The sequence below is a fragment of the Phodopus roborovskii genome, unplaced genomic scaffold (genome assembly GCF_943737965.1).
Source record: "Phodopus roborovskii unplaced genomic scaffold, PHOROB, whole genome shotgun sequence".
NCBI classification, from domain to species: Eukaryota; Metazoa; Chordata; class Mammalia; order Rodentia; family Cricetidae; genus Phodopus; species Phodopus roborovskii.
In genome coordinates, this window is record NW_026126485.1 from 17,209,366 (window position 1) to 17,234,567 (window position 25,202).

Consider the following 25,202-nt stretch of genomic DNA (forward strand, 5'->3'; position numbering starts at 1 on the left):
ACACTCACACACTCAAGCACATTCATGCACATGTACACAAGATAAAAGGAAGAGCTTATAGAATTAAGGAACATGTCTGATTTCCCATTCTGTCTCACACTGGGCTCAGTGCTTGATGTCCTGGTTCTAAAAGATGTTGACAGTGACTTCTTGAGTACCGTATCTTCCAGAGTTGCCCAAGGACTAGATTAGTTGATACATACCAGAGAATTCCATGCCACCTGGCAGCCAGCAATTTCCCTGTAATTCCTCTCTTATTTTGGGAGATAAGTGAAGAGTTTGTCACCTTTTCCCACCATCTCTATGTGAAGCTGTGCCATTGAGTAGACACATAAAAGTGTTCTCTTGTTATTTTTTATTGTGCTAGAATAGGCATACCATAAACCTTATCATTTTAACCACTTTGGGTGTGGGGTTCTATGGCCTGAACTATAATACATTGTTGTGTAACAACCACCATCTGCTTCTGGGTCCTTTTCATTTTCCAGACTCTGTCCCAATTAAACAGTCACTTCCTCTTCTTCCTTCCTCTGTCCTGGTCTACTTTCCATCTCCATGAACCCAACTACTCCTGGGACCTCACAGGAGTGGAAACACATAGTGTAACCTTTCCATGACTGGTGTCTTTCATCTAGCATATGTCTTCAAGGTTCATCTGTATTGCACCATGTGCCACAGCGTTTTAAGGGATAAATAATGTTCCATTTTATGTATGGCATCACCCGTCTGCCTCCCCAGCACTAGGATTACAAGCACATTGTATGTATGTTCCATCTTGTTTCTCTGTTTGTCCATCACTTGATTTCATTTTTAGCTCTCATGGCTGTTGTGTGTAATGCTGCTATGATTATGGTAAAAAAAATCATCTCTCTTCAAATCTCTCTCTCCCTTTTTCTCTCTGTGTGTCTGTGTGTGTGCTTGCACACGCACATGTGTATACTATACCTATTGTATGTGTGGGCATGTATAGTGTATATGTCTATGTGTGCTTGTGTGAGTATGTGCACTTGCCTGTGGAAGCTAGACATTCATGTCAGGAGTCTTCTTGGTCTGCTCTCTACCTTATTGTTTGAGACAGGGTCTCTCACTGAACTCAGAGCTCACCGATTGGCTAGACTGCCTGGCTAACAGCTCCAGGGATCCATCCACCTGTCTCCCTGCTCCTTGCACAGGGTTACAGCTGTGTGTGACCATGTCTAGCGTTTAAATGAGTGCTGGAGATCTGAACTCATGTCCTTCTGCTCACACAGCAGGCACCTTAGTGACTGAAGCATTTCCCCAGCTCCTTCTTTGAGTTCTTTGGGAGTATAAAATGCAGGCTGAATTTCATTCTGAGAGGGTGGGACTATGCTCCTGGCTTTGTGATTTGACTTCTGCAACAATTGCTGGGGCTTTCTCATGTATCCTGGACCTGTCCTGTGTCCATCTCTAGTTACCTCATGTGTGGCTCATGTTGTCAAGCCTGAGCTGCTTACTTTGTGAAACATTCTGCGTATGTGTGACCCGTGGTTCTGCCCACACACAGGACCTTAGCTAGATCATGCCACCCACGGCTAGGAACAAAGGCAGAGGACATGCCGCTGCTGGACGGCCCTGCCCCTCTTGGTGTTCTTTTGCTATAATTATTGCCTATGAAACACAAACACAAGACTCAAGGAGAGCCTGACTGAGTTCCACGGTTTTCAGCACAATTATTTTGTGATACAATTATTGCCTAAGAAACACAAACACGAGACTCAGCGCCCCCCATGTGGAGTTTATTGATAGAGGGGAGAGAAAGGGGGGGTAGCTGGTGGTCAACCGAAAGCAGGGGAGAGAGAGAGAGAGAGAGAGAGAGAGAGAGAGAGAGAGAGAGGGGAGAGAGAGAGAGAGCAAGAGAGAGAAAGAAGGAGCAAAAGAGAGGCACGCTTGGCGGGCTTGCTTTAAAAGGGAAACTTGCATATGTGTAACTGAGACCCCTGGCAGCCAGGTAAAGCTTGAACAGCCAGCTAAGACATGGCCATGAGCATCCTGCCCATCATCGGGCGGTGGGGTCAGCAGACTGCTGGTTCCCAACACCTCTCAGTCCTCTCTAACCTTTCAACTCGAGCCATAACCTCTCTTTCCCACCATTTTCCAGGAAGAAAATGACACATAGAGGTAAAAAGTGGTTTCCCTTGTGGGAGCTTCATACCTGCAGGTGAGGGTCCCCTCGTTTAAAGCAGACTCTCCTTTGCATTGCCATGGCCTCTTCTCATCTGTATAGATTCCCTGGTGGAAATAAAAGAGCTGGGGTATGTGCATAGCAGGGTAGGGGACAGTGAAAGAGGAGAGGCCTGAGAGTAGCTACTGACCCACACCTAGCAGGTGCTTGCAGCACTGAAGGGGTTCTCTGTGTTCTGGAGAGTGGACTTGGCAAAGATCCTGGGAGTGGGGAACCCGCAAAAGCACTGGGTTAGCAGCACTAGGGACTGCTTTATACAGTCTACAGAATGATCCGTGATAGCCATGCTTTTGGTTTCTAATGAGTCTATCGTCTATCGTGTATCCAGCAGATGAAAGTGAAGGGATGAGCAGTGAGTAGCAGATAGATGGGAGCAGTGGATAGATAGCAAGGCCTCTTCATACCCGGCGCTCAATAAACTCCAGCAGAGATGACTGGAGAAACCCAATTGAGAGACTAAAGGAAAGGCAACCTTAAATCACAGGCTGACAACACCCAGCAGAAGCCTTGTTAACTGGAATTCCTGGTAGGGTCTCCCCTCAGGTGAGGTGTTCAGACAAAGGAGCAAGTAGTACAGAAAGATGACATCATCCAGTTTGGTGCTTGCAGCTATTCAGCAGAAGTGAATGGGGAAGCCCTGCTGTAACCATCATGACTAAGTTCCCAGACTGAGAGTTCCAGGCAGAACTGAGCTTTCTTCCTACAGATGAGTTTCCATTTTCTCACCATAGGAGAAACAGTAGCAACCTCCTTGGAAGGAGTTCACCTTCTAGCTGTTTCAAAGGCACCGTTCTTCTACTCTTGGGCTCTCTTGTTATTATCTTTCCACTTTGTCACAGTTAGTGGGACAGCCTGCCCCAGGAAGGGGGGTCTGGAGGACACTTGAAAACAAGCATGCTAGACTCTGGGACAAGAAAGTCCTCACACTCAGAGTTCACTGTGAACAACTTTAAACAACACTTGACAATGTCCTAGTATAATGATCATTGCAGGGAGTTGAATGGAAGTAAAACATGAATGAGTAGATTCTGGTATAAAGTTACCCCTGGTGTGGAAGGCCTGGTCTTTCCCCAGTGAGATTTCTTATTCTCAAACACAATGCTTATGTGACGGAGGAGGGATCTGGTGTCTGAGTATTCAGGTCTCCCTCACTCACATTTGCTAAATCTACCCTTGGACTAGAAGTGACGAGAAGTACATGTCATGAGCTCTGAGCTTGTTCTGAACTGGTTTTCTTGGGCCAAACCCCTTGATAGTGACCAGGTGTCACAGGGACTGTCTGCTTCCAAAGATTATTCTGTGAAAACTCTGTTGTCAGGCTGTATGTATTTATATTTGATGGTGATTGTTTTAAGTGATTCAGAAAGCTTCAGGATATAGTCTTCAGAGTAAATAACTCTACTTATGGATTCTTTATAGATTTGGGCAGAAGGTTGTTGCTGGAATTTCACATTTGACTGTTTCATTGAATGACTATCTCCTGCCCTTAGGGTCTGTATAATTAGATGAAATGGACAGACTTCTTGCTTAGTAGTTCATGGTCTAGTAGGAACATTATCCCAAAGACTCATAGTTCACTATACCAAGCAGATATGAATTCCTGTCCCATCTGGTCCTGTCTATGTAAGAATATCTTTGCTGGTGGCTAAAGAATGTGGGGTCTGTTTCTAGGCTAGGAGAGTTCTGTCCCAGCCTGAGCATGCCATCACTGGGGAGAGACAGTGTGCTTCTCTGTTGTCAAAGAGTTGAATTTATATTTGTAGAGAGGCTAATCACCCTCACTGTGTGGTCCTTGTTTGGTTGGTTTGAAAAGGAAATAAGCTGCAGAATAAAAAATTGCCTATCTCTACCAATTAGTTAACCCAAGTGCCAGTACCTCATGCAGCATCAGCTTACACTGTAATTACATCCTTACCTATCCATGAGAATCGAATCTGTCCAGGGAATGTTCTTGCTGCCTACAAAAGGACCGTAACCTGACCATGATATGTAGTAGGGTGACAGGAGGCACTTCAAAGTGGCCAAAACATAGCAGCCTCCACTGCCGCTATGGGCCTGTGTTGACATTCACCGTGTCTTTGCACGGAGGTACGGTTGTCCACATGTTTTCTTCTTCTAAGGACATTTGGGAAGGAGCCCTCCCTGCTGAACACAAAATGACACTAATACTTGTGGTCATGCTCCTTGTTATTGTGCTGGGATTAGAGGGGCCTTTCTGAGACCAAAACCTCTCACCATAACCTTTTTCTTCTCCCTCTCTGTTCACAGTGGGGCCTTTTCTGAAGTGGTTTTAGCTGAAGAAAAAGCAACTGGGAAACTCTTTGCAGTGAAGTGCATCCCCAAGAAGGCACTGAAGGGCAAAGAAAGCAGCATCGAGAATGAGATCGCGGTTCTTAGAAAGTAAGTGCTGGAGGGAAGGCTCCTCTCCCCATCTTGCTGATCATCCTCTGGAACAAGGATGAGGCCTGGCATGAGGCTGGCTTCACAGGGGTCAGAGAAGCCCCCAGCTCCTAGCCTGCAGAAGGAGATGGGCCCTGCAGTTGATGACTGGTACTCTTGTCGTGCTCTGAAAATGCCTCCCTATATCTCTAGTGTCTTACAATGTAGCAGTCACTGGAGGGAGACCTTTCCAAAGGGCAGTTGGAGGCTGACTTGATTTTGAACTGAGACCCTGCTGATCACCACAGCACTGGTTGTTTCCAGAGGCCCAGTCTAACTCAGACTGTTTCCATAGCATAGTGTGCTGAGAATTTGTTGTCATTGCCATTGGTTTTGCTCTACTTTTCATAAGGACATCACGGTGACAAGATAAAGCCTGTGTCTAAACCCTGATATGTATAGTTTAGATGTGGTAGAGCTTAGAATATCCATCCTTCTTGTGTTGCTTCTATATTTTGTGATTCCTGACCCCTTTCTCTGCCACCCACATGGCTCTAGGCACCCTGAGTTTCCATAGAGTTTCACTTCTTCATTGAATTTTGTTTCCCTTCCCATGTTTAATAGAACCAACCCCAAATCTCATCCCTTTCAGTACAGTGCGGCACTCAAGCCATTCTGATGTGATCTGAGCCCTCCCCTGCCACATACATTGGTGACGCCCCCCCCATCCATGGTGGTCTTCTAAGGTTGGTCCTGACCACACGCCTTATACTGTTAGGATTAAATCTTCTCACCATATCTCATGAACTTTGAGAGAGCAAACCTTATATGGCACCTGCTTTTGAACGTTTGGCATCTATCTGGAAATTCTTGAGTTGCTATTAATAAAAGATGTTCAGAATATCCTTGAAATTTTTGGGGTTTAGAATCAGTACATAGCAAGAAATCCAGTACAAATAAACAAGTGGAATGGAAACAAGCCTTATCTAGGGACCTCAAAGAAACCACCACCCACCGTACACCCTTCCTGCATAATCTCTCTTTCACTTCGTTCTTCTGGGGCCTGCAGCGGCCTACTGGGCAGCGTTTGCCACCATCCATCTAACCCAGCACTGCTGAGGTGGTCAGGACAGTCTGTCCTGTCCTGACCTTTGGGCAACTCAGAGAAGAACACAGACTTGATATCAGTGTTCCAGAACAAATGGGTCTCCATGGCTTTTAGTGTGGATCTATTTTCCCTCATTTGTTGGGTTTATTTCTATGTTCTCTGGGTTGTCTGTTGGAATTAGAGTTGTAGGCTGTCTTGAGAACTGCAAGGAATGGTTCGGAAGAAAAGTCTGGGGAAGCAAAATATTTGCATCAGACAGGAAAACACTATGTTAATGAAACATTTATTGAAATGTCCTATTTTCCCATATGAAATCAGTGTTTGGGGAAGAAGTCAGCCACTAGTGACATGAAATTGTAGACGTGTTACAGACAGTTGACATTTCAGATGGAAAATCCTTCTAAAGGTTCCACTTTGGGCCCAGAGGTTGTCTGGGCTTAGAAAAAAAAAGAGCCTGTGGGAAGTCTGTATGTAGTGTTGGAGTTATTTTCCATCCATATGGGCAGCTTTATAAACTTGTCTTGGTTCATGCCTTAAATATTTTGGTTTAATCAGGATCTCCACCCAGTGCCTCACTAGTAATTACATCTTCAGACAGGGTATTTGAAACCTGGGAGGATCTAGATTTGGAATGATTTGTTTTGATAGCTTCTCACTATCAGTTGTTGGGGTGCCTAGAGGCATGGGCTCTTCTCTAGGGAGTAAAGAACAAAGGAATGATTTCTCAGGAGATAAGAGGTGGTTTATCTCCTATGCTAGTTTATTTTGTTAATCTTTTGCAAATGATTTACAAGTAGGCTAAAAGGAACTGCACATCATAAACAGCTAAAAGAAAAGTATATTGACTCTAAAGGAAATAGTTTGGCACCATATTTAGGAGACTGCTATGATGATGTTCATTTATTGAAGAAATATCAAGTTCCCAGCATGTGCCCTATCTTGGTTAGGGTTTCTATTGCTATGATGAAACATTGGACCAAAAACAAGTTGAAGAAGAAAGGGTTTATTTGGCTTACAATTCCAAATTGTAGACTATCACTGAAGGAAATCAGGACAGAAACTCAAACAGGGCAGGAACCTGGAGGCAGGAGCAATTGATGCAGAGGCCATGGAGGGTGCTGCTTATTGGCTTGCTCCTCATGGCTTGCTCATCCAGCTTTTTTGTTTTGTTTTGTTTTAATAGAACTCAGGACCACTAGCCCAGGAGGTGGCACTACCCACAATAGATTGAGCCCACCCACATCAATCACTCATAAAGAAAATGCCCTCTGGCCAGATACTGGGGAAGCATTTTTGCAATTGAGATTCCTTTCTTTTGGATAACCCTAGCTTGTGTCAAGTTGACATAAAACTAGCCAGCCCATGCCAGGAAGCAGCACTACTGGACATGAGTCCTTGACATCTGAGATCTAGATTTTGCTACTCACCAACAGGATAAAGATAGAGATGATTTGATAACAGCATGTCCAGGAGACCAGGGATGGGCTTGAGGACAGGCTGCATGGAGGAGGGGCAGTCACGTAAGTATAGCTTTCCAGGACAGAAAGGCAGATAGACATTCCAATCAGGAGCAACTCAAACAGAAGCTAGGAGACAACAGCTGGCTATGGTATCCAGTGGTAGGTTGCTGCATAAGGCCCTGGGTTTGATTCTAGAACTATAAAAAGAAATGGTGAAGAAGTGTGTGTGTGTGTGTGTGTGAGAGAGAGAGAGAGAGAGACAGAGACAGAGAGACAGAAACAGAGAGAGAGAGGAGAGAGAGAAGGAAAGAATGGTGTAAGAAGTTATGAGATGGGAATCAGGCTGTTATTCTGGGGGAACTGGCTCATTTAATGGGGCAGAGGTGAGGCTAAGTTTGTAGGATGGTGGGACATGCTCTGAACTTGGCTTTGGATATTGGGCTTCAGTAGATATGAGGAGTGATGGGGGTGATCATGAGAGAAGCTATATGATGAAGATTTATCATGAAGTGTCATGTGGCATGACTTGGAAGGATTGATCAGAGGGAGCAGGAGCATGGCAGGAGGTCATGAGGTAAGTAAGAAGGAACACATTAAAACAGGGGCCATGGGCTGCATGGAAGAGATGGATATGAGGGTGTTAGTATAGAGCTGACTCTAAGATGTCAAGATTTGGAAGAGGCAGAGAGGCATAGAGGGACAGATAGGAGTTGATGGTAATGCTATGATTTCCAACAGGGGTTAAGTGGGTGACTAATCACCTTGGTAACTGGGATGAATAATCCATGAGCAGGAAGGTAAAGATGAGTTCTGACTTGGCCGTGGTTGACTTGGAGGTCTTGGAGTTATCCAAGTATAGATGACTGATTGTCTTTCCAGGCCTGGAACTCATCACGATCTAGGCTTTGGAAGAGAATAAACATTCCTGAAACACATAACTGAAACAAATCTTGGGGAGGGGCTTGGAGAGAGGTGGTTATAAGCAGTGGCTGGGTTTCCACAGAATTTGTTCAATTCTCAGGCTTCACGTGGTGGCTTACAATCCTCTGTAACTTCAGTTCCAAGAGGATCCAATGCCCTCTTCTGGTCACTTCAGGTACTAGGCAGGCAAGTGGTACACATACATACATGCAGGTAGAATGCCTATATACATAAAAGTAAAGCAAAGAAACATGTACATATTAGATAAATAATGTGTTCTTCTCTAGGGAAGACTATTTTTCTCAGCTCTTAGCATTTCTATGTTGCCACTTTGTATAGGATTGAAACCTCTTGGGCTTTCCCCTGTCCTTATTAGGAGGCCTATTGTTGTTGTCTTTGTTCAGCTCATGTCTAGGCAATTATGTTGGTGAGACTTCATGGGTGTAGCTTCTGACGTTTCTAGGAGACACAATCTCACAGCAAACTCCCTGTTCCTCTGCTTCCTATAATCTTCCCAGCCCCTGCTCTGCAATGTTCCTTAAGCCTTCAGGTGCCAGAGCTGTATAGTAAACATACCCTCTGGGACTGGGCTCCACAAGTATGCATTTTGATTGTTTATGTATTCTATAATGGTCTGTTGCAAAGAGAATTTTCCTTGATGAGGGGTGAAGACTGCACTTATTTGTGGGTATCAGGACAAATGTTTAGAATGTAATTAGGAGTTATGCTGGTTTAGAAGAGTGGTGGTGGTAGTTTCTCCTCCCAGATCCATTAGTTCGCTAGCTCTGGGTAGCTGACTGAGTTTCTGGTATCAGACATAATCTACTTCTTGTTTGAGTGAGCTTTCAGTTCATTTAGAGAGCTGTTGGTTAACACCAAGGTATGCAAGCCACTATACCCTTAGGTTTATTGTGTTGGTTGTCATTGTGGTCCATAGACATCATAGGTTTCATACCTGGGTAGAACTCCTGGTTGCTTTCCTGCAAACACACATACAAGTAGCGTTATAGAGACTAAACAGGTTGCACTTATATTTGTAGGAGTGTGTGTGTGTGTAACAATAACAAATGGAAAAAGAAGCTTTGAATTTGAAAAGGAGCAAGGAGGGGTATAAGAGAGGTTTTGAAGGAAGGAATAGGAAGGGAAAAATGATGTAATTACATTATAATCTCAAAAAATAAGGGAAATTTTAAAAAGAAATAAAAGTAAATTTGTTTCAGCGAAAACTGAAATAAGATAAATCCTGGCACAATTTAACTAGTCATTATAGGTAGGGTATAAGATAGGCTGCCCATATCCCCTGGATGATTGTGTATTCCCATGCTGTGTTTCATCCAAATGGGTCCATTTAAGAGGCTGCTTGTCCTCCTACGTGCGAAGTTTATTGTAGGGTGAGAGATTTATTTATTTCATTGGATAAAAGTAATGTAGCTAATGCATCCTAGTGGAAGTCTTTGTACTTGCTCTGAAAATAGTTCCAAAATGAATTTTCAACTTGATAAGTAGATATTACACCAAGTTTAGAGGGGAAAAAAAAGAAGCCTGATAAACATCATGGTAGGCTGTTGCTATGAAGCAGAGAAAGCTGCCTGCCTGACTTTAGAGTTTAGTGGGCTGGGTTTATATGATTCATCGTGAGCTGTTACAGACAGAATGTGTAGCTGTGGCCCCACAAGCAGAATATTTTATGCAGTATGCGATATAACATCGTCAGCACCACTCATCTTAGTTGAATTATACTTTATGATTTCTGTGGTATTATTTGTTTAGAGGGCAGCCAGGGCTTCAATCTGATTTGATAGCATCACCTCTAGCATTCAGGGGTGGGAAGGCAAATGCATTAACAGTCTGCAGTAAGATGAGAGATGAAGAGAGGAGATGCATACAGAAAAGCAAGGGGTAGGCCGAGAAAAAGTCTAGAGCAACTCTTTGACTAAGACTTGGGGAAACTGAGTCTCAGGTTAATTAAACATGAACTTATGTTAATGACACATTGGAACTGTCCCTCTTTCAACATGAAGTCAGTGCCTAGGGACGAAGTCGGTCACTGGTGAAATGAAGTTGTAGATGTGTTGCACAGACGGTTGATGTTTTAGATGGAATTCTGGATCGGTCCAGAGCCTTCCACCCACCCCGATGGATGAAGCATGGCACTGGGACTGAGAATGCTGTTGTGATTACTTTGTAGGCTGTAGAGATTTTCTTTAAGAAGGGACCTGGGTAGGAACTGCTTTGGAACTGTGGGTTGTCATCACCCTGTTGGTTTGGGGAACATGCACCACTGATGGTTCCTGTAGTTTGCTCTGGGACACTGACTCACCTCCGGCTGCCCATTGAGGTGAACTGGGTAGGTTTTAAGAACACATTGATGGGGCTGGAGAGATGATTGAGGGTTTATTGCAGAGGATGCCAATTCAGTTCCCAACATTCATGTTGTCAACTCACAAATGCCCATAAGTCCATGAAAATGAAAGGAAGGCAGAATCGGCTGTGCCTCTTACTATGAGGCAGGGATAATCACAAGAGTCTGAGGTGTGTTTGTTTTTTTCCTCTGGTGCTCCCCCCCCATGTGAGTTCAAGTCCCTAAATATTGCACTCTGTGTGGGTCATGTAGACCAGTTATAGAGTTCCTTTTCTCCTGTAACCCTAAATAAATAAGTGTTGATGCACCTGTGTGATATTGAGCCTCTCTGTCTTTAGTTTGAGAATCTAAACTTCTACATAAGTAATCCTTCATTTTGCGACCTCTGGTTTTCAAGCTCCATTTCCCATGTTTCATGCACCCCCTCTGAGAGGAGTAAATAATTCTGTTCCCATCCAGCTTCAGTATGATATATATGTCCTCTAGCTTGTTGCCCTGGCCTGTCTTTGTCTAAGTGAGCCCCTTCCTTCAATGTTTCATAACTCCCTTGCATCCCTGATTCTGGCTTCTGTAGCCTACTTTCTGAGACTATGAGTTTGCCATATCTAGCCCTGAACTTGGAGGCATGGTGGTGATCATGGAAGCAAGGAGTCAGGGAATCCCCCAGTGAGTTTGGGGATGTTATAGATAGGGAGGGATGGGTGCTGATTGGAGAGTGTAGGGCAAGGAGGCAATGACTTCCAGCTCTCTATGGCTTTGCAGACCATATTAGTTAGGGATCTCTAGAGAAACAGCCAATGGATTATGTGTAGAAATACAGAGAGATTTAATAGGAGGGATTGGCTCATGCAATTATGGAAGCCAATTATGGAGATGGTCACCTGTTGTCTGCAACCTGGAGACTCAGGTAATTCAGCCCACACCCAAAGATCTGGGAATCAGATGAGACATGGTTTATTTGACTTAGTTAAATCTGACCTGGAATGTCAATGTCACAGGCCTGCCTATTAGTTCATTGTAGCTGTCAAAAAATAGAGTGATTCCCACCTCTTTGTTCAGTATGTTCTTCTAGAAATACACACACACACACACACACACACACACACACACACAGAGAGAGAGAGAGAGAGAGAGAGAACTATCAAGAGATAGTGTGGTGTCACCCTCACCCTATTTGGTGAGTGTGATCTCCCAGAAACACACACACACACACACACACACACCCTGAAACATGGCCTTAACCAGCTGTGCAGGCATCTCTTAGCCAAGCTGATATGGAAGACATAATACTCTGAGCGTGTGGATGACAAGCCTCTCAACCAATACACTACTCTTGAAGAGGCAGGTTGGAGTTGGAGCCAATTCTCCCACAGCAACAGAGTGAACTTAAGTCACTTGAGCAGAGCTTGGCTGCTCCTGCCACCTTTTCTGCTATATATACGACTCTGTAGGTGTTAGGAGTAGTGAAGAACAGTGTGTTTCTGCATGCTCTGCGAAACTGTGCTAGTTGTTTGCATGCTCATTCCTGAGTTAGCTCCCAGTCTTCTGATGTGTATGTCTGGTTACTTGGGGAGTTAGCTCTTGTGTGGTCTAGGCTGTGGTCAAACTCTTCTGGTAACACATCTTGGCAAATATTTTCTCTCTTTTTCTGTAAACTTACTTAGCTAACACTTTATACAAATGTCATTTAAATGCTTCTGAGAAAGTGTGTGTGTGTGTGTGTGTGTGTGTGTGTGTGTGTGTGTGTGTGTATCTTGTAGCACAGCATGCCTTTAGAATAATCAGAATAGCTTTCATTGGAGAATCAATTCCATGGAAGGTTAAGTACAAGGAGTTCTTAGAGAGACAAGAATGGTAAACATAGGAATCAAAATAAATACAGGAACCAGTGGTTTACTCTCACTTTTCTATTTGGCTCTAGGCTGTGCTTGTTCCATCCTGCTTTGGGCATTATTTATTGGATAGACAAGTTGTTTTAGTAAACTCTAAATTCAGGATCATTATTGAGTGGTTTAAATAGTTGTTTACCATTTCATTGTGTTATTGTTATTTTGATTTGATGTGTGTGGGTGCTTTTTACCTACATGTATGTCTGTGTAGCAAGTGTGTACCTGGTACCTTTTGAGGATCACAAGAGAGCATCTGATCTCTTGGCATTGGAATTACACATGGCTGTGAACCACCAAGTGGGTGCTGGGGATTGAACCTAGATCCTATAGAACAGTGCACTTAACTGCTGACCCATCTCTTCAGTCCCTTGTTCACAATTTTAGTGTTATAGAAGCAAAATCTTTTTCTTAAGGTTGAAAATTAAGGTCAGAGATCAAAACCAGGTTTGGGGAGATGCATACTAAAAGAACTTATTCTACAATAATAATTGTATGTAATTTGATAAATTTTATTTCATATTCATTTTAAAGCACTTGCATTTTTCTTTCATAGGCATTTGGAAAATTGTTTTGAATGTATAATAAGACAGGTGAGAGGCATCACTTGGGAATCTAAACACACACACACACACACACACACACAAACATGGATATTAAACAAATGCATTGCTGTAATAGCTGCAGGGTGCTATATTCTTGTTGAATAAACTAATGAGCTAAATTTCCATATATATGCACATATGTATGCACAAATATGCAAATATGCTGTATGTATGCGACTTATGTATTTTAAGTGTTTTTCATTTTCTTATACATTTCTATTGAATACTGAAACACTCTTTATGTCTCATAAACACCCTCAATTCTATTAAAAAGTCTGCTGTTGGGGGTACCTGAAGAAGACTCAGTATATGAAAAGCATTTAAAATTTTCAGATATTGGGTGTCATGCTTATATAGGCTTTCCTACCCCGTCCTCTTGGAAGAGCTTATATTTCTGCTAGTGGAAACTGCTTTGTCTGTCTCTCCCTCTTATAAAACCTGAACAGTTCTATGAGCAGGGCAGCCAGGAAGAGAGTGAGAGCTCTCCCTTGTAGAGCTGCTCTCAGTCTGTCTGTTAGAGCCTCAAGCCTTCCCCTCCAGGGAGTCACTTGTGTGACTTGGACAGTCTTACAGGAACTTACAGGAAACCAGTCTTATGACTCCTAACAAATAGTAAGACACACGTGCTCATAAGTTCAATTATGACTGATAATGTTCAAGTCAGACTACAAATGTTTGTCCTGACCTGACACACTGACATTCAGAACAATACAGACATATTATTTGTGGTTTTCAGTACAAATGTTTTCCCTTCATCAAGACTTAGAGCTAGCTAAGATTTCCATAAACACTTCAGCATAAACCAGTGAAGATGATGTTGGTGGCCACATTTTACTGATGAGGAACTAGATTTTATAACCAACACTTTCTGTCCCTTCTGTCTCTGGTTGGCTTTTACCAGCATCTGCTGCCCTGTTGTCACTTAATTAAGGAAGAGGCCACATTTTGATATAGACCTCTTGGACTGTATAATGAGAAATCTCTTCCCATACCTTGTCGTGTGACAGAGAAGCAATATGTAATACTGAGAGTTTTCTTGAATAAGTTTACATGTAGTAACACTACTTAGAAGTTTCCAGACCTTGGGCAAGTTGTTTTAACCCGTGACCTTTGTCTATAAGGGAGATAGTGTTAATACTTTCTCTCATGGATTCTGTAGGATTTTCTTTGTATGGATTGTTGGTTGGTTGGTTGTTTTTTGGTGGAATTGTTCATTTTGTTTTTTTGTAGCACAGGGGCTCAAATCCGAGGCCTAGTACATGATAGGCAGGTAGTTGCTCCTGTGCATTGGAACCAGCCCTGAGAAAGGAAATAAACACTCATGGATACAAGGCCTTGAGAACATTGTCTGTCTGGCACATTGGATGGACTCTGTCAATGTTTCCTTTCTATGTTATACTTACATGTAGGGTAATATCAGCTAGGCTGTGGCACTGAGGAGAAGGTGCCTTCCTGGAAGTTGTGTCACTCAAGTTTTGTCTCCAAAGGCTCCCCTTGGAGCATCCAAAGGCTCCCCACTTGGAGCATAGGTATGTCTTAATGCCACAAAAATATAGTGTCAGCAGGTATGAAGTGGTTGTCCCTCTCAAGCAGAGAAGTGTACAGTGTAGAGTTGTAGATTTGTCAAGAATGTGTTGGCCTTACTATTTTTTCTCACTGAAAAACTCTTATGAAAACATTCAATGTGTTAATGTCTGCTTTTAATGGAAGTTGCTGAGCGTTAGAACTAGGAAATAAACTTGAAGTGTGGTTCTCCTGATTTCAGGTCAAATAAACAGGCCCCAAAAGATAGAGTAGCTTGCCCCAGGACACAGGACAAACTTGGGCAGATGTGGACTTTTAATTTCTGGACTTTTAATTTAGAATGTCTTCCATGAAACCACAGCACTTTTCTTATAGAACATCTTTCAGAAGAATGCAAGAAAACAACTTTTCAAAGAGAGAGGGGGGGATGAATGAAGGAAGAAAGGAAGAGAGAGAAAGAAAAAGAAAGAGAAAGAAAGAAAGGAAGAAAGAAAGGAAGGAAGAAAGGAAGAAAGAAAGAAAAGCTAGTGTTAATGGCACAGTCCTTTAATCCCAGCATTTGGGAGGCAGATACAAGTTGATCTCTGTGAGTCAGAAGCCGGCCTGGTCTATATAGTGAATTCCAGGACATCCAAGGTTACATAGTGAGACACTGTCTCAAAAAATAAAACAACTTTCCCTCATCTTTAAAAGCCCCTTGGCATGTTGGCAAGGCCTCAAAAATCTATCTTGGCTGGGTTCCAACATGGGACATTGAATCTAGTTCTGAAGTTCCCCTGGCAATTTCAATTAGATGTGCTGTCCTCTCTGACTTCTGCCCTTGGTAGTGGTACAGTGTCACTGGGGTGGCTAGACTTACTTTGCTGTCTGCTGCCTGTGGTCCTCTGCTATCCACAAGAAAGGAGATTCAAGGTCAGCCCAGAGCCCAACTTAATGATTTGACATGGGAAAGGCTTTCTGCAAGTCATTTCAATGCACATCATGGCCACCACCCTCTTTTCGGTTGCCTTGTCAATAGAATGACATTCGTGAGGAATAAACCAGGTTGTGGAATAGTGCCAAGATTTCTGCACGGTGTTAAGTTTTCACCGCACTGTGGGTTAGGCCCAGTGTCCCAGCTGCCACTGTATGGGGCCTTTGTTCGAAGGGAAACCCAACCAAAACTAATCCAACAACACCCCCAGCAGCAGGGTTTCACAGCCAAGGACTCTGGTGTGGATCTGTGGAAATACAACTCAAATTTGACCCAAGGATATATTCTTCTTTTTTTTTTCTTTCAAGTTGGGGCTCAGGAGATGGCTCATTGGGTTAAGCAGTTGCTGTAAAAGTATGTGGACCTGAATTAGACCTTCAATATTCACATAACAATCCAGGCTTGGTAGTGTGCACCTGTAACCCCACTGGGACTTGGGGGTGGGGAGAGGTGGATCCCTGAGGCTCACTGGCCTGCCAGTCTAGCAGAAACAGACATCTCTAGGTTTAGTGAGAAACTCTCCCAGCAAGTAGAGTTGAAAATGATAGAAATTAGCAGAAGTTGACCACTGGCTTACATATAGACATGTACAGGTGAGCACATCTGCACATACGTACGTGTATGAACATACACACCCCCCATCTACCTCCCACAAGATGCTTTTGCTTCAAAACCCAATGGGGGGGTCTCACTAGAATAGCTGCTGCTAGAGTAAAAACTTGTTTATGTAGTTTTATTTTTATACCCTGAAAATTTTACATATTCATGCCTTAAAAATTGTCATGGAGGAAAATTCCATGGCCTCTTCAGCAGGTGTCTAGTCACCAGAATGAGAAAGTTGTCTAGGTGACTCAGCTGCCCTTTCCGGAGCATTCCATACACCCCTTATTGTATATTAAAGCTTGGAATGCAAGCCAGAGTCTGGAGTCTGAGGCAGGGGGGTTGTTAAATTTGGAGCCCAGATTGGCCTGTGTAGTGAATTCTAAGCTATCTGGGGCTACGCAGGGAGACCTATATCAAACAAAATGAAACAAAACACTTTGGGGGCCAGATCTGTTTGCTGCCTCTTCTTCCTGTTCAATTCTGCTAAAGACCCTGTTTAAAATCTGTTGGTTTGGTAGCAGATGGAACCCTAGATCTCATGGATGCAAGCTGCTTGTGCTGTACCACTGGATTACACCACTCTCCATGTAGAGGCCCCGCTGTGCTTTGGCCTTGTATTCTTTGAATTTGGGACAGGTCATTTGTAGGTGAGACTGTTTTTACTGGGTATTTCAAGATGTGGCTGTAATGGCTGAGACTTTGGTAGACATGTTCTGAGGCCCTATGTGGAACTCTCTATGTTCTTTGCCCTCCCTCACCTTTAATTATTTTTTTGAGTGCTTTGTTTCTTAAAATGCTCTAGATTACAGACAGCAGTTAATACACTACATTTAATGCACCAGCAATATTTATGAGAAAGTCGGTCACTGAATTTCTTAAGAGTATGGTCAACAACTTTTCCTTTCTAAAATAATCATTTAAGTGATAGAATTTCAATGATCATTTAAGTGGTAGAATTTCATTACACTGACTGGAGTACATTAGCTCATGACAGCAATTTGTTCAGGGAGCAATCATTAAATTATTACATTGATTATTAGTGAGACTCAGTATATCTTTCAAGAAGATACTGTAGCTCTTCAAAAAGTAATGGAAAGAGTTGTTTTTTCTTGTAAGGACTATAGTGTCAATCAGAACAGAAACTTCTGAATGGAAACCATTGTGAAGAAACAGGTTATGAAGCCATGCTCAAGAAATAGGCCGGGATATTTCACAACATTGCTGCTAAACTGGAGGAGCTGGTGGTCAGAGCAGCAATGTGAGTTCCTGGGTATGTATCAACTCCTGAAACCTCTCTGCTGGGGGCATTGGTTAGTGTGTACAGTGAGTTGCCTTTCCAGTATCAACACTGTTCATTCTCTCACTGCAATCATAATTATTTGACATAAAACAACACAGTCTCAGCTTAGAATTCCTCTGCCCAGATCTTAAGCAAACATACAGTATAATGAATTTTGTGATGATACTTTCCCACATTTCTGCCTTATCCCTCCACCCCCCTTTTCTTCTGGGTTGTTTTTAAGTTGAAGAGGCACAGGTCTCACTATGTGTTCCAGGCTGACTTTCATTTCAGGATCCTTCAGCCACAATCCCTGCATGCTGAGATTACAGGCATGCAGTGATGATGGCATGTGTATGTAGATGGTAGAGCAGAGGTCTTATGGCTGGACCACTGTGGAAGTGACTGGTCTTGGAGGTTTAGCATGGTTGGCCTTGTAATACTTAGATCGTAGATCTCATTCATTATTCTGAGCTGTTCACTTAGGATTCAAATCCAATTGAAGATTTTTTTCTATTAATCTTAGCAATTGCATGGCAAAAGTAAGTTTAATGACACGTTCACAATCACTTTTGATTGTAAAACCTACACAGGAAAGGAAATGCCACCTTCTCAAAGCCAGTGAATGTCAGCACTTTTTCACCTGAGTAGATGTGGTGACTACAAGTACCTGAAGTAACATCCTCTAAAAGTGGTAATGAGCTACCTCAGCAGGTAAAGGCACCTGTTAACAAGACTGACAACCTGGAGGTTGTTCTCTGACCGCTGCACACATAAACAAACAAAACAAATACTAAATGTAAGGCTGAAGAGATGGTGCACTTTGAGAGCGGTTGCTGCTCTTGCAGAGGACCTGGGTTCAGTTCCTAGCACCTGCATGGTGGCTTACAACCACCCATAACTCCACTTTCAGGGATGGAACACCTCCTTCTTGTCTCTGTGTGTACTGTGAGCACAGAGTTTGTGTATGTAGGCAAAATACACATACAATAAATTATGTAAAAATTTTATGCTTGTGAATGATCCGCTCTCATGTGTGTAGGTGCACGACATGAATGTGGGGTGTTCATAGAGATTGAAAGAGGGCATCAGGTCCCCTGGAACTGTAGTTGTAGTGATTGTGGTTCACATTCATGTGTTGGGAGCTGGACCCGGGTCCTCTGTAAGAACAGCAAGTGCTCTTAACCACTGACTCTTCCCTCCAGATCCCAAATAAGTAAATAAATCTTAAATGTATCGATTTTAAAAATTTGTCTGATAGATTAAATTCTTAATAATTCAGATTTGTCATTTAATTATACTGAGTAAGAGTTTTTAGATCCACCTTCACATGTTAATATTCTAATCCCCAGGGGATGGTGTCAGGCGTCAGGGGATTGAGGAGATCCTAAGGGGCTCCAGCCTGCTGAATGGTTAGGGAACTAGGAAAAAGCAACTCCAGAGAGCTAACTAGATTCTTCAGCCCATGTGAGGACATAACCAGAATCCACTGGCTGGGAAACATAAAACAGGCCTGCCCTGGACCTGGAGTCTGCTGTCACCTTGATCTCGGGCTTCCCAATTTCTAGAAGGTAGGAAGTACATTATGGGGTCCTTCAACCCTCCCAGCATATGGTACTCTCTTATAATACCTCGAACACACCATGCTTGAAGCCATGTTATCCTCCTAATGTTATCTTCCCAAGTCCCTCCAATCCTTCTTGTCTCCCGCCTCCATTCACCTCCCTAAGATTCACAAGGATGGGGGTGGGTGGTGTTGTGGATCTCCTTCCAACAGGCTTCACATCATGTCTTCTGAAACGCTGCTAGTCTGTCCTGATCTGGTGCTTGTGCCAGGAACTGGGCCAGATGGTCTTCTGTTCAGTCACACCAGCATCCTTTGGGAGCCTGTGAGGGATAAAGATGCTCTGTTCTCCCCCCCACCCCCTCCCCCAGAATCCAGGAATCAGAGCCTAGTTATAAAAAGATTCTCCATCAGGCTTGTCTACCCTTTTGGCTTTGTGACAAGATTCATCTTCCATGTTCACTATCATGAACCGCATAGTTGAACTAAGGACAATAACATTAAAACAAATCGTAAAATAATCTCTTGATGTTTTAAAAGAGTCTATTTTGTATTGGGTTGCATCCTTAGCTGCCCTTGACTTTGTGTGGTTTAGGTTGGACATGCTTTCAAGATGCTTAGGAGATCATTTGCATGCTTACTCCACAGAGAAGCCTGATCAGGAGGCATGCCTGTTGATTTCTGGGGTGGCTGAGCCATCCCATTCCCTGAGTTCGGGCAGCTTCTGGCATTTTCTTCTGGTGTGACACTTGCCACTATGTACAGTGATAGTGCCTGTTTATCTTTCTTCTCTGTCAGATTTGAAGCTCTCTGAGAAGACAGACAATAAACCTGAGGTTCATAAATGTTTCTTGTACCTGACTAAGTCCTTGTCACACAGTAAGTGCTTAATATATTCTTTTGGTGAATTATACCAGTTCCCAAGAGGGAAAATTGAGAAAGTAAACATCTACTTTTTCTCTGTTCAAATTAAAATGCTTTACTTTAGACCTGTGATGTTTCCTGCTTGAAATTCTAGCACAAGGGAGGATAAGGCAAAATGATGGGAGATTGGAGGCAGCCTTAACTACACAGCTGTAAAGTCAGTCACAAAGCACTGTACCAGACACTGTTACCACAAAACAAAAATAACCACCTCCCTAACTTCATTTCTCTGCATGCATACAACTGTCAAGTGTTTTGAAACCATACACATGTATCCTAACAAAAGTATTTTGAGAGTAGTAAGTTTGTACTCATTTCAAAGATGAAAATAGCACTGAAAAAAAATGAAGGAAAGACTATTTTCAATCCAATATAACCCTGACAGCAGGCTGGGAGTGTAGCTTAGCAGTAAGTATACATGTGCAACTGGGCCAAGACTCTGAATTCCATTACTAGTGACACATTAAAAAAGTTCCTAGTAGAAGTGGGCCAGAACTTTCCATCTTATTAGTTGATTCTTAGATGGGACATGGAATACACACTTTAAAAACTCACTTTTACAATTTAGACCACAAATGGAAATTTGTAAATAGCAATTAAAGATATCCCCCATGGTTGAAATTTTCTGCTTGAGAATTGTCTCTGTCTCTGTCTTGTATCTCTCTCTCTCTCTCTCTCTCTCTCTCTCTCTCTCTCTCTCTCTCTCTGTGTGTGTGTGTGTGTGTGTGTACTCGTGTGTGGAGGCTTGGGTATTTTCCTCTATTCTCCACCTTAATTTTTTTCTTTAAAAGTATTTATTTTATGTGTATGTATGTTTATCTGTCTTATCTGTATGTGTATGTGTATGTGCACTATGTGTGTGCAGGAGCTGAGGAGGTCAAATGAGGGTATTGGGTCTACTGGTACTGGAAGTACAGGCAGTTGTGAGCTGCTGTGGGTGCTGGGACTGAACTCACAGGGTAGGAAAGAGGATGGCATAATGGGAATGATTCTTCTTATCATCTGACATTGACATAGATGAGAGAATGAACATTATAAATGCATGTTCTAGCCAGCAGTGCACAGATATGGCACAGATAGAAATCCAGGCCCATTTCATAATTATAGTCTGGGCCATATGTGTATTTTCATGTGTGTTGGAGTCCTCGTGTGTGTGGCTGAGCATATATGTATGTGCACACACATATGAATACCAGAGGACAACCTTGTGTCATTCCTCAAAATCACTGGATATGTACGTACGTACAAACAAACATACATACATTTGAGACAGAGTTTCATTGGCATAGGAAATCATCAAGAAGGCAAGGATGACTGGCCAATGAACCTTGGAAATCTGTCTCTTGTAGTCCCATGTACAACACACACACACACACACACACAAACACATACACACCTACCTTTAAATATGGATTCTGGGAATCAAATGTCAGGTCCTAATGCTTTCAAACAAAGCCCTTTATTGACTAAGATAGCTCCCTAACCTCTATGTTCTGGATTCTAAAGGTGGATCAAATGAAGTAAGCACTTGTTCTGACTAACAGTATGCGGTGTTGGAGATTTATCTTCTGAAATCCTAATTTTTAGAATTAGGCTTTTTATCCCATAGATTGTGGATGATTTCAGAGACTCTCCTTGCTTTCTCTCATCTATTGCTTTGTTTGTTTGTTTTCTCTCTTTTGCTTTCTTTTACCACCAAAATTCTTGAAATCATTTTACATCTATAGCCCAGCTTCCTCATGATAAACTCATCCATTAATCCCTCTATATCATGACTTCTGTTCAATTGTGATACTCAGACTGTATTCCTGAAAACAACCAAGTTGAGTGAATTTTGAGTCATCAAACATTGTGGTCTTTTCATGGTATAGGGTCTCCTTAGATTTTCTGAAACATCAGAGCCTGTTGACCAACACTAGACTAACTTCTTAAAATTCCCAGATCCCTTATTGTGACACTGAGTACATATCATGTTCCTGTTCATCTTTCCATCTGCTGACTTCTCTTCTTCCTTCTGTTCCCCAGCTGGGAACATTTTTCAAAATTCAACACCAGTCTGCTTTGATTTCCACATGGCCATCTGTGGAGATTTCCTCATTTCATGTTTTTAATCTGGAGCCCTTCTCAGGCTGTATCTCCAGCTCTGGTGTCTCACTGAAGTAGTGGTCTCCAAAGTGAGTAGACAAGATGGCCCAGAGGGAGGCAGAAGGAACATGTCAGAACTCTCTCTTATAAACTTTTTCTTAGGAGTAAGAAAGAAATTAAGACTCAAAGACAGCATTTGAGATTGAGGGTTGAGCCATTAGGTAGGCAATCATCGGCCTGGGAGCAAAGATATCCTTGTTCACATGCCTATGCCTAAAAGGATGTAGGCAGTTTACATGTGACTAGGTAAGCAGATTTGTGAGGTACAGAACCTAATTTTATCCAAAGCAGTCTTTACAAAAATGGACCAAAAGTTTTAAGATTCCTTAAAGGAAGCATGGCTTGAAGATAATGTCAAAAATATAAGCATGCAAGAGAATGAGAGGGCTGATTTTTCTGTTACTCATAGTTCACCATCACCCATTCTAAGAATGAAATGGATGGCATGTTAAAAAGTTCCTTTGGTTGCTTCAAATATTGTCATTTATAAGGTTTTCTAGTGAAATAAAAAAAATGCTATTTGTATTATTGTTAGATAAAATGAAACCAGTGTTTCTTTGCTCTATCATGATATAACATTAATATTGTATAATTTTAATTACATGTGATATTCTGGGGTAGTGGCATTTCTGATTTTGTTATGATTTATAAATACATGTGCCAATGTTAGAATTTGTACGTAATGAGTATTAGAGTAAAAATGAACTAACAGTTCATCATCAGTACAGACTGTAGACCATTGTTCTCAAGAAGTAGACCTGTCTGTATTTCTAGAGCTTTGTAGATATATATCCTGGTGCTTGACTTGAACTTATGCGGTTTAGCCCGTCAGCATGTCTACATATCATATAACCCATAGGTCTGGACTGGACAGCAAACACAAAGCCACATTCCTTCCAGTAACATGCGACAGCTCCCAAATCCAGGCTAAGGGGAAGGGACAGAGAGAGGCCCCAGAACCAATTCAAGATATTTTTATATGCTTGTTGGCTTCTCAGAACACCATAGAAAGGCATTTATTAATCTCTATCAGCCTGAGGCAGTTAATGGGGTGAAGGCCTCTTTGGTTCGGCATTGTGACGTCATCCTACTGTTCACTCTCATGTGCCAAGCCAGGGAAAGCCTAGTTTGTTCCCATGTTATCGTGGTTACATAAGGATCAGGATAAACAAATAGGCCAAATAGATGTTTATTCAGGGGGAAATAACTTACAACCTAGACAGATGAACACCAGGAAATTCCACCCGATGCTCTCCTGTCCGAGTCCCACCAGCAAGAAAGCTTTTCCCGGCTCTCTGACCTCCTTCCACAGGTCACATCCGCCCATGGCTCCACCCCCAATATGCGTGGTCAGTGCCACAGAAGGACTATCTCACTACAATTCCCCTTTTAGTCTAAAGAAAAGATTTAGGCTTAATACAAAACTATATACAAAACAGTGAATAACAAGTGTGCTCTAAGAAAAGGAAAATCGAGAACAAAATGACCTACATATCTAGTCCTAGGGTGAAGGCATAACGGAGTTTACAATAGAGTTGTCCTAAGCTGGAAAACATAAGTCTAGTGTCTAATATATCTAACTAGGAAGAGAGAATAATAGTTGTGATTATTTAATCTTCAACCTCATCAAGACCTGAGAAGGAATATAACGATACTAGAGTAGACAGGAAGTGCGGATGGACAACTTCCAAAAGGGACAGCAAGGACAGAAACAGCAAGCCACCTGGACAGTCACCCTAGGTCTCACAGCAACGTTGGTACACCCAGTTTTGGCTAAGGCCAAGAGAACTTGACAGACCACAACAACAGCAGGGAGGTAGAATGGCTGTCTTACCCTGACTTGGCAAGGTCCAGCAGTCTTCTATATTTGTCTCCTGCAAGCACATAGGCCTGCATGTCCAAATCAGTGGTCAAGGTGGGAGCAATTCTTTGCCCAACAGGCCATTAGCTGAGGCGAGAATGAACTCCAGCAGGAGCAACAACAGTGTCCAACATATTTTTGGGAAAGTGCACGGTGCTGTCAGGAGCAACAGTGTCTCATGTCAATGGAGTACTAATATTAAAACATTTAAATGCCATGTTTTGCATGTCTATGAAGTGATTGAAGATTAGGCATCTATATCTGACTAATCTCATAGGTACAGGAAACACGAGTGAAGATAATCTGTAATACTCAGGAACTTAGCTAAAAAACTGATTAAAACTTCCCTGAGTAAAGAAGGAACAAATATTTAAACAATATAACTATATACACATACATACATATAAATCCCTAAAATAGAGGTAGAGTAGAAATGTCAAGACAAGAGGTAGAACTATAAAGGGCAGCATGATAAATATCCCAAATTGTTTCAATATACAAAATGTCTTGAATACAAGAAAAGTATACATACATAGAATATGGTAAAAAATAATGTGCATAAAACATCATAAGTGGAAAGATTTCACAAAATATAACAAAATATAAACTTAATTTTACATAGCTTACCACATATAAGAATACGTAACAATGTAAGCTGTAAAATACTATCTCATTTTTAATCAAATTCACAGGAAAATAGGCTAATCTACCTATATCCCATCTAAACCATACCTTTCCCAACCATTCCCTATTACTGTCTAAAAGATAAACCCGAGTGTAAGCATCACCTTCCATACCCAACCCTAAATAACTAAAACCAACCCAAAGACGATGACTATTATCCCAAAATTCCAAGGGTAGGGAAAGGGGGCGTCATTATCTTAAGGTTACTTCCTGCTGAAATGGGACACTATCTCACTACACCATGTATATACCATGTATAGGAGCTCTGGCAGGCTCCGCAAGCCCTTTTACAGCTGATAGGATCTCAAGTCACAGCTAGATCTAGACTCTAAAGGTTTCTTGCCTCTAGGTCTTGAGATGGATGTTGAAATTTGGTATCCCTCCATGTGAATCTCTCTTCCCTTTAAGTCTTCTAGTTTAGCTTGACAAAGGACATGAGGCTTAGCTGAATCCGAAGCACTGAGATATTTTGGGGTGTAGCACTTGTATTGGTTACTTTTCTGTTGCTGTGATAAAAGCCCATGACTGTGCAGGTGCAGTGTGTCTCACTCTGACTCTCTTTGGGACTCCAGTGTTCCTTTTGGGAGCGTGCCTCGGTTATCTCTCCCTTTCCCACTAAGCCCCATTGTCTAAAGTTTCCTTCAGTTTTCAGTAGCGCCACAGATGGATGACCAAGTCTTTAACACATGGCCTTTGGGGGGCATTTAAGATACAAATCATA

General features: G+C 42.3%; 1 protein-coding gene across 2 annotated transcripts in view; it reads left to right on the top strand.

The window, feature by feature from the left end:
• The window catches only part of Camk1d (calcium/calmodulin dependent protein kinase ID), a 405,426-nt gene that overhangs the window by 146,490 nt on the left and 233,734 nt on the right, over positions 1-25,202 (top strand). For both annotated transcript variants that reach the window (XM_051194889.1, XM_051194888.1), the window contains exon 2: positions 4,472-4,603. In XM_051194889.1, the coding sequence (XP_051050846.1) occupies positions 4,472-4,603 (132 nt within the window). The remainder of the gene's footprint in view (positions 1-4,471; positions 4,604-25,202) is intronic.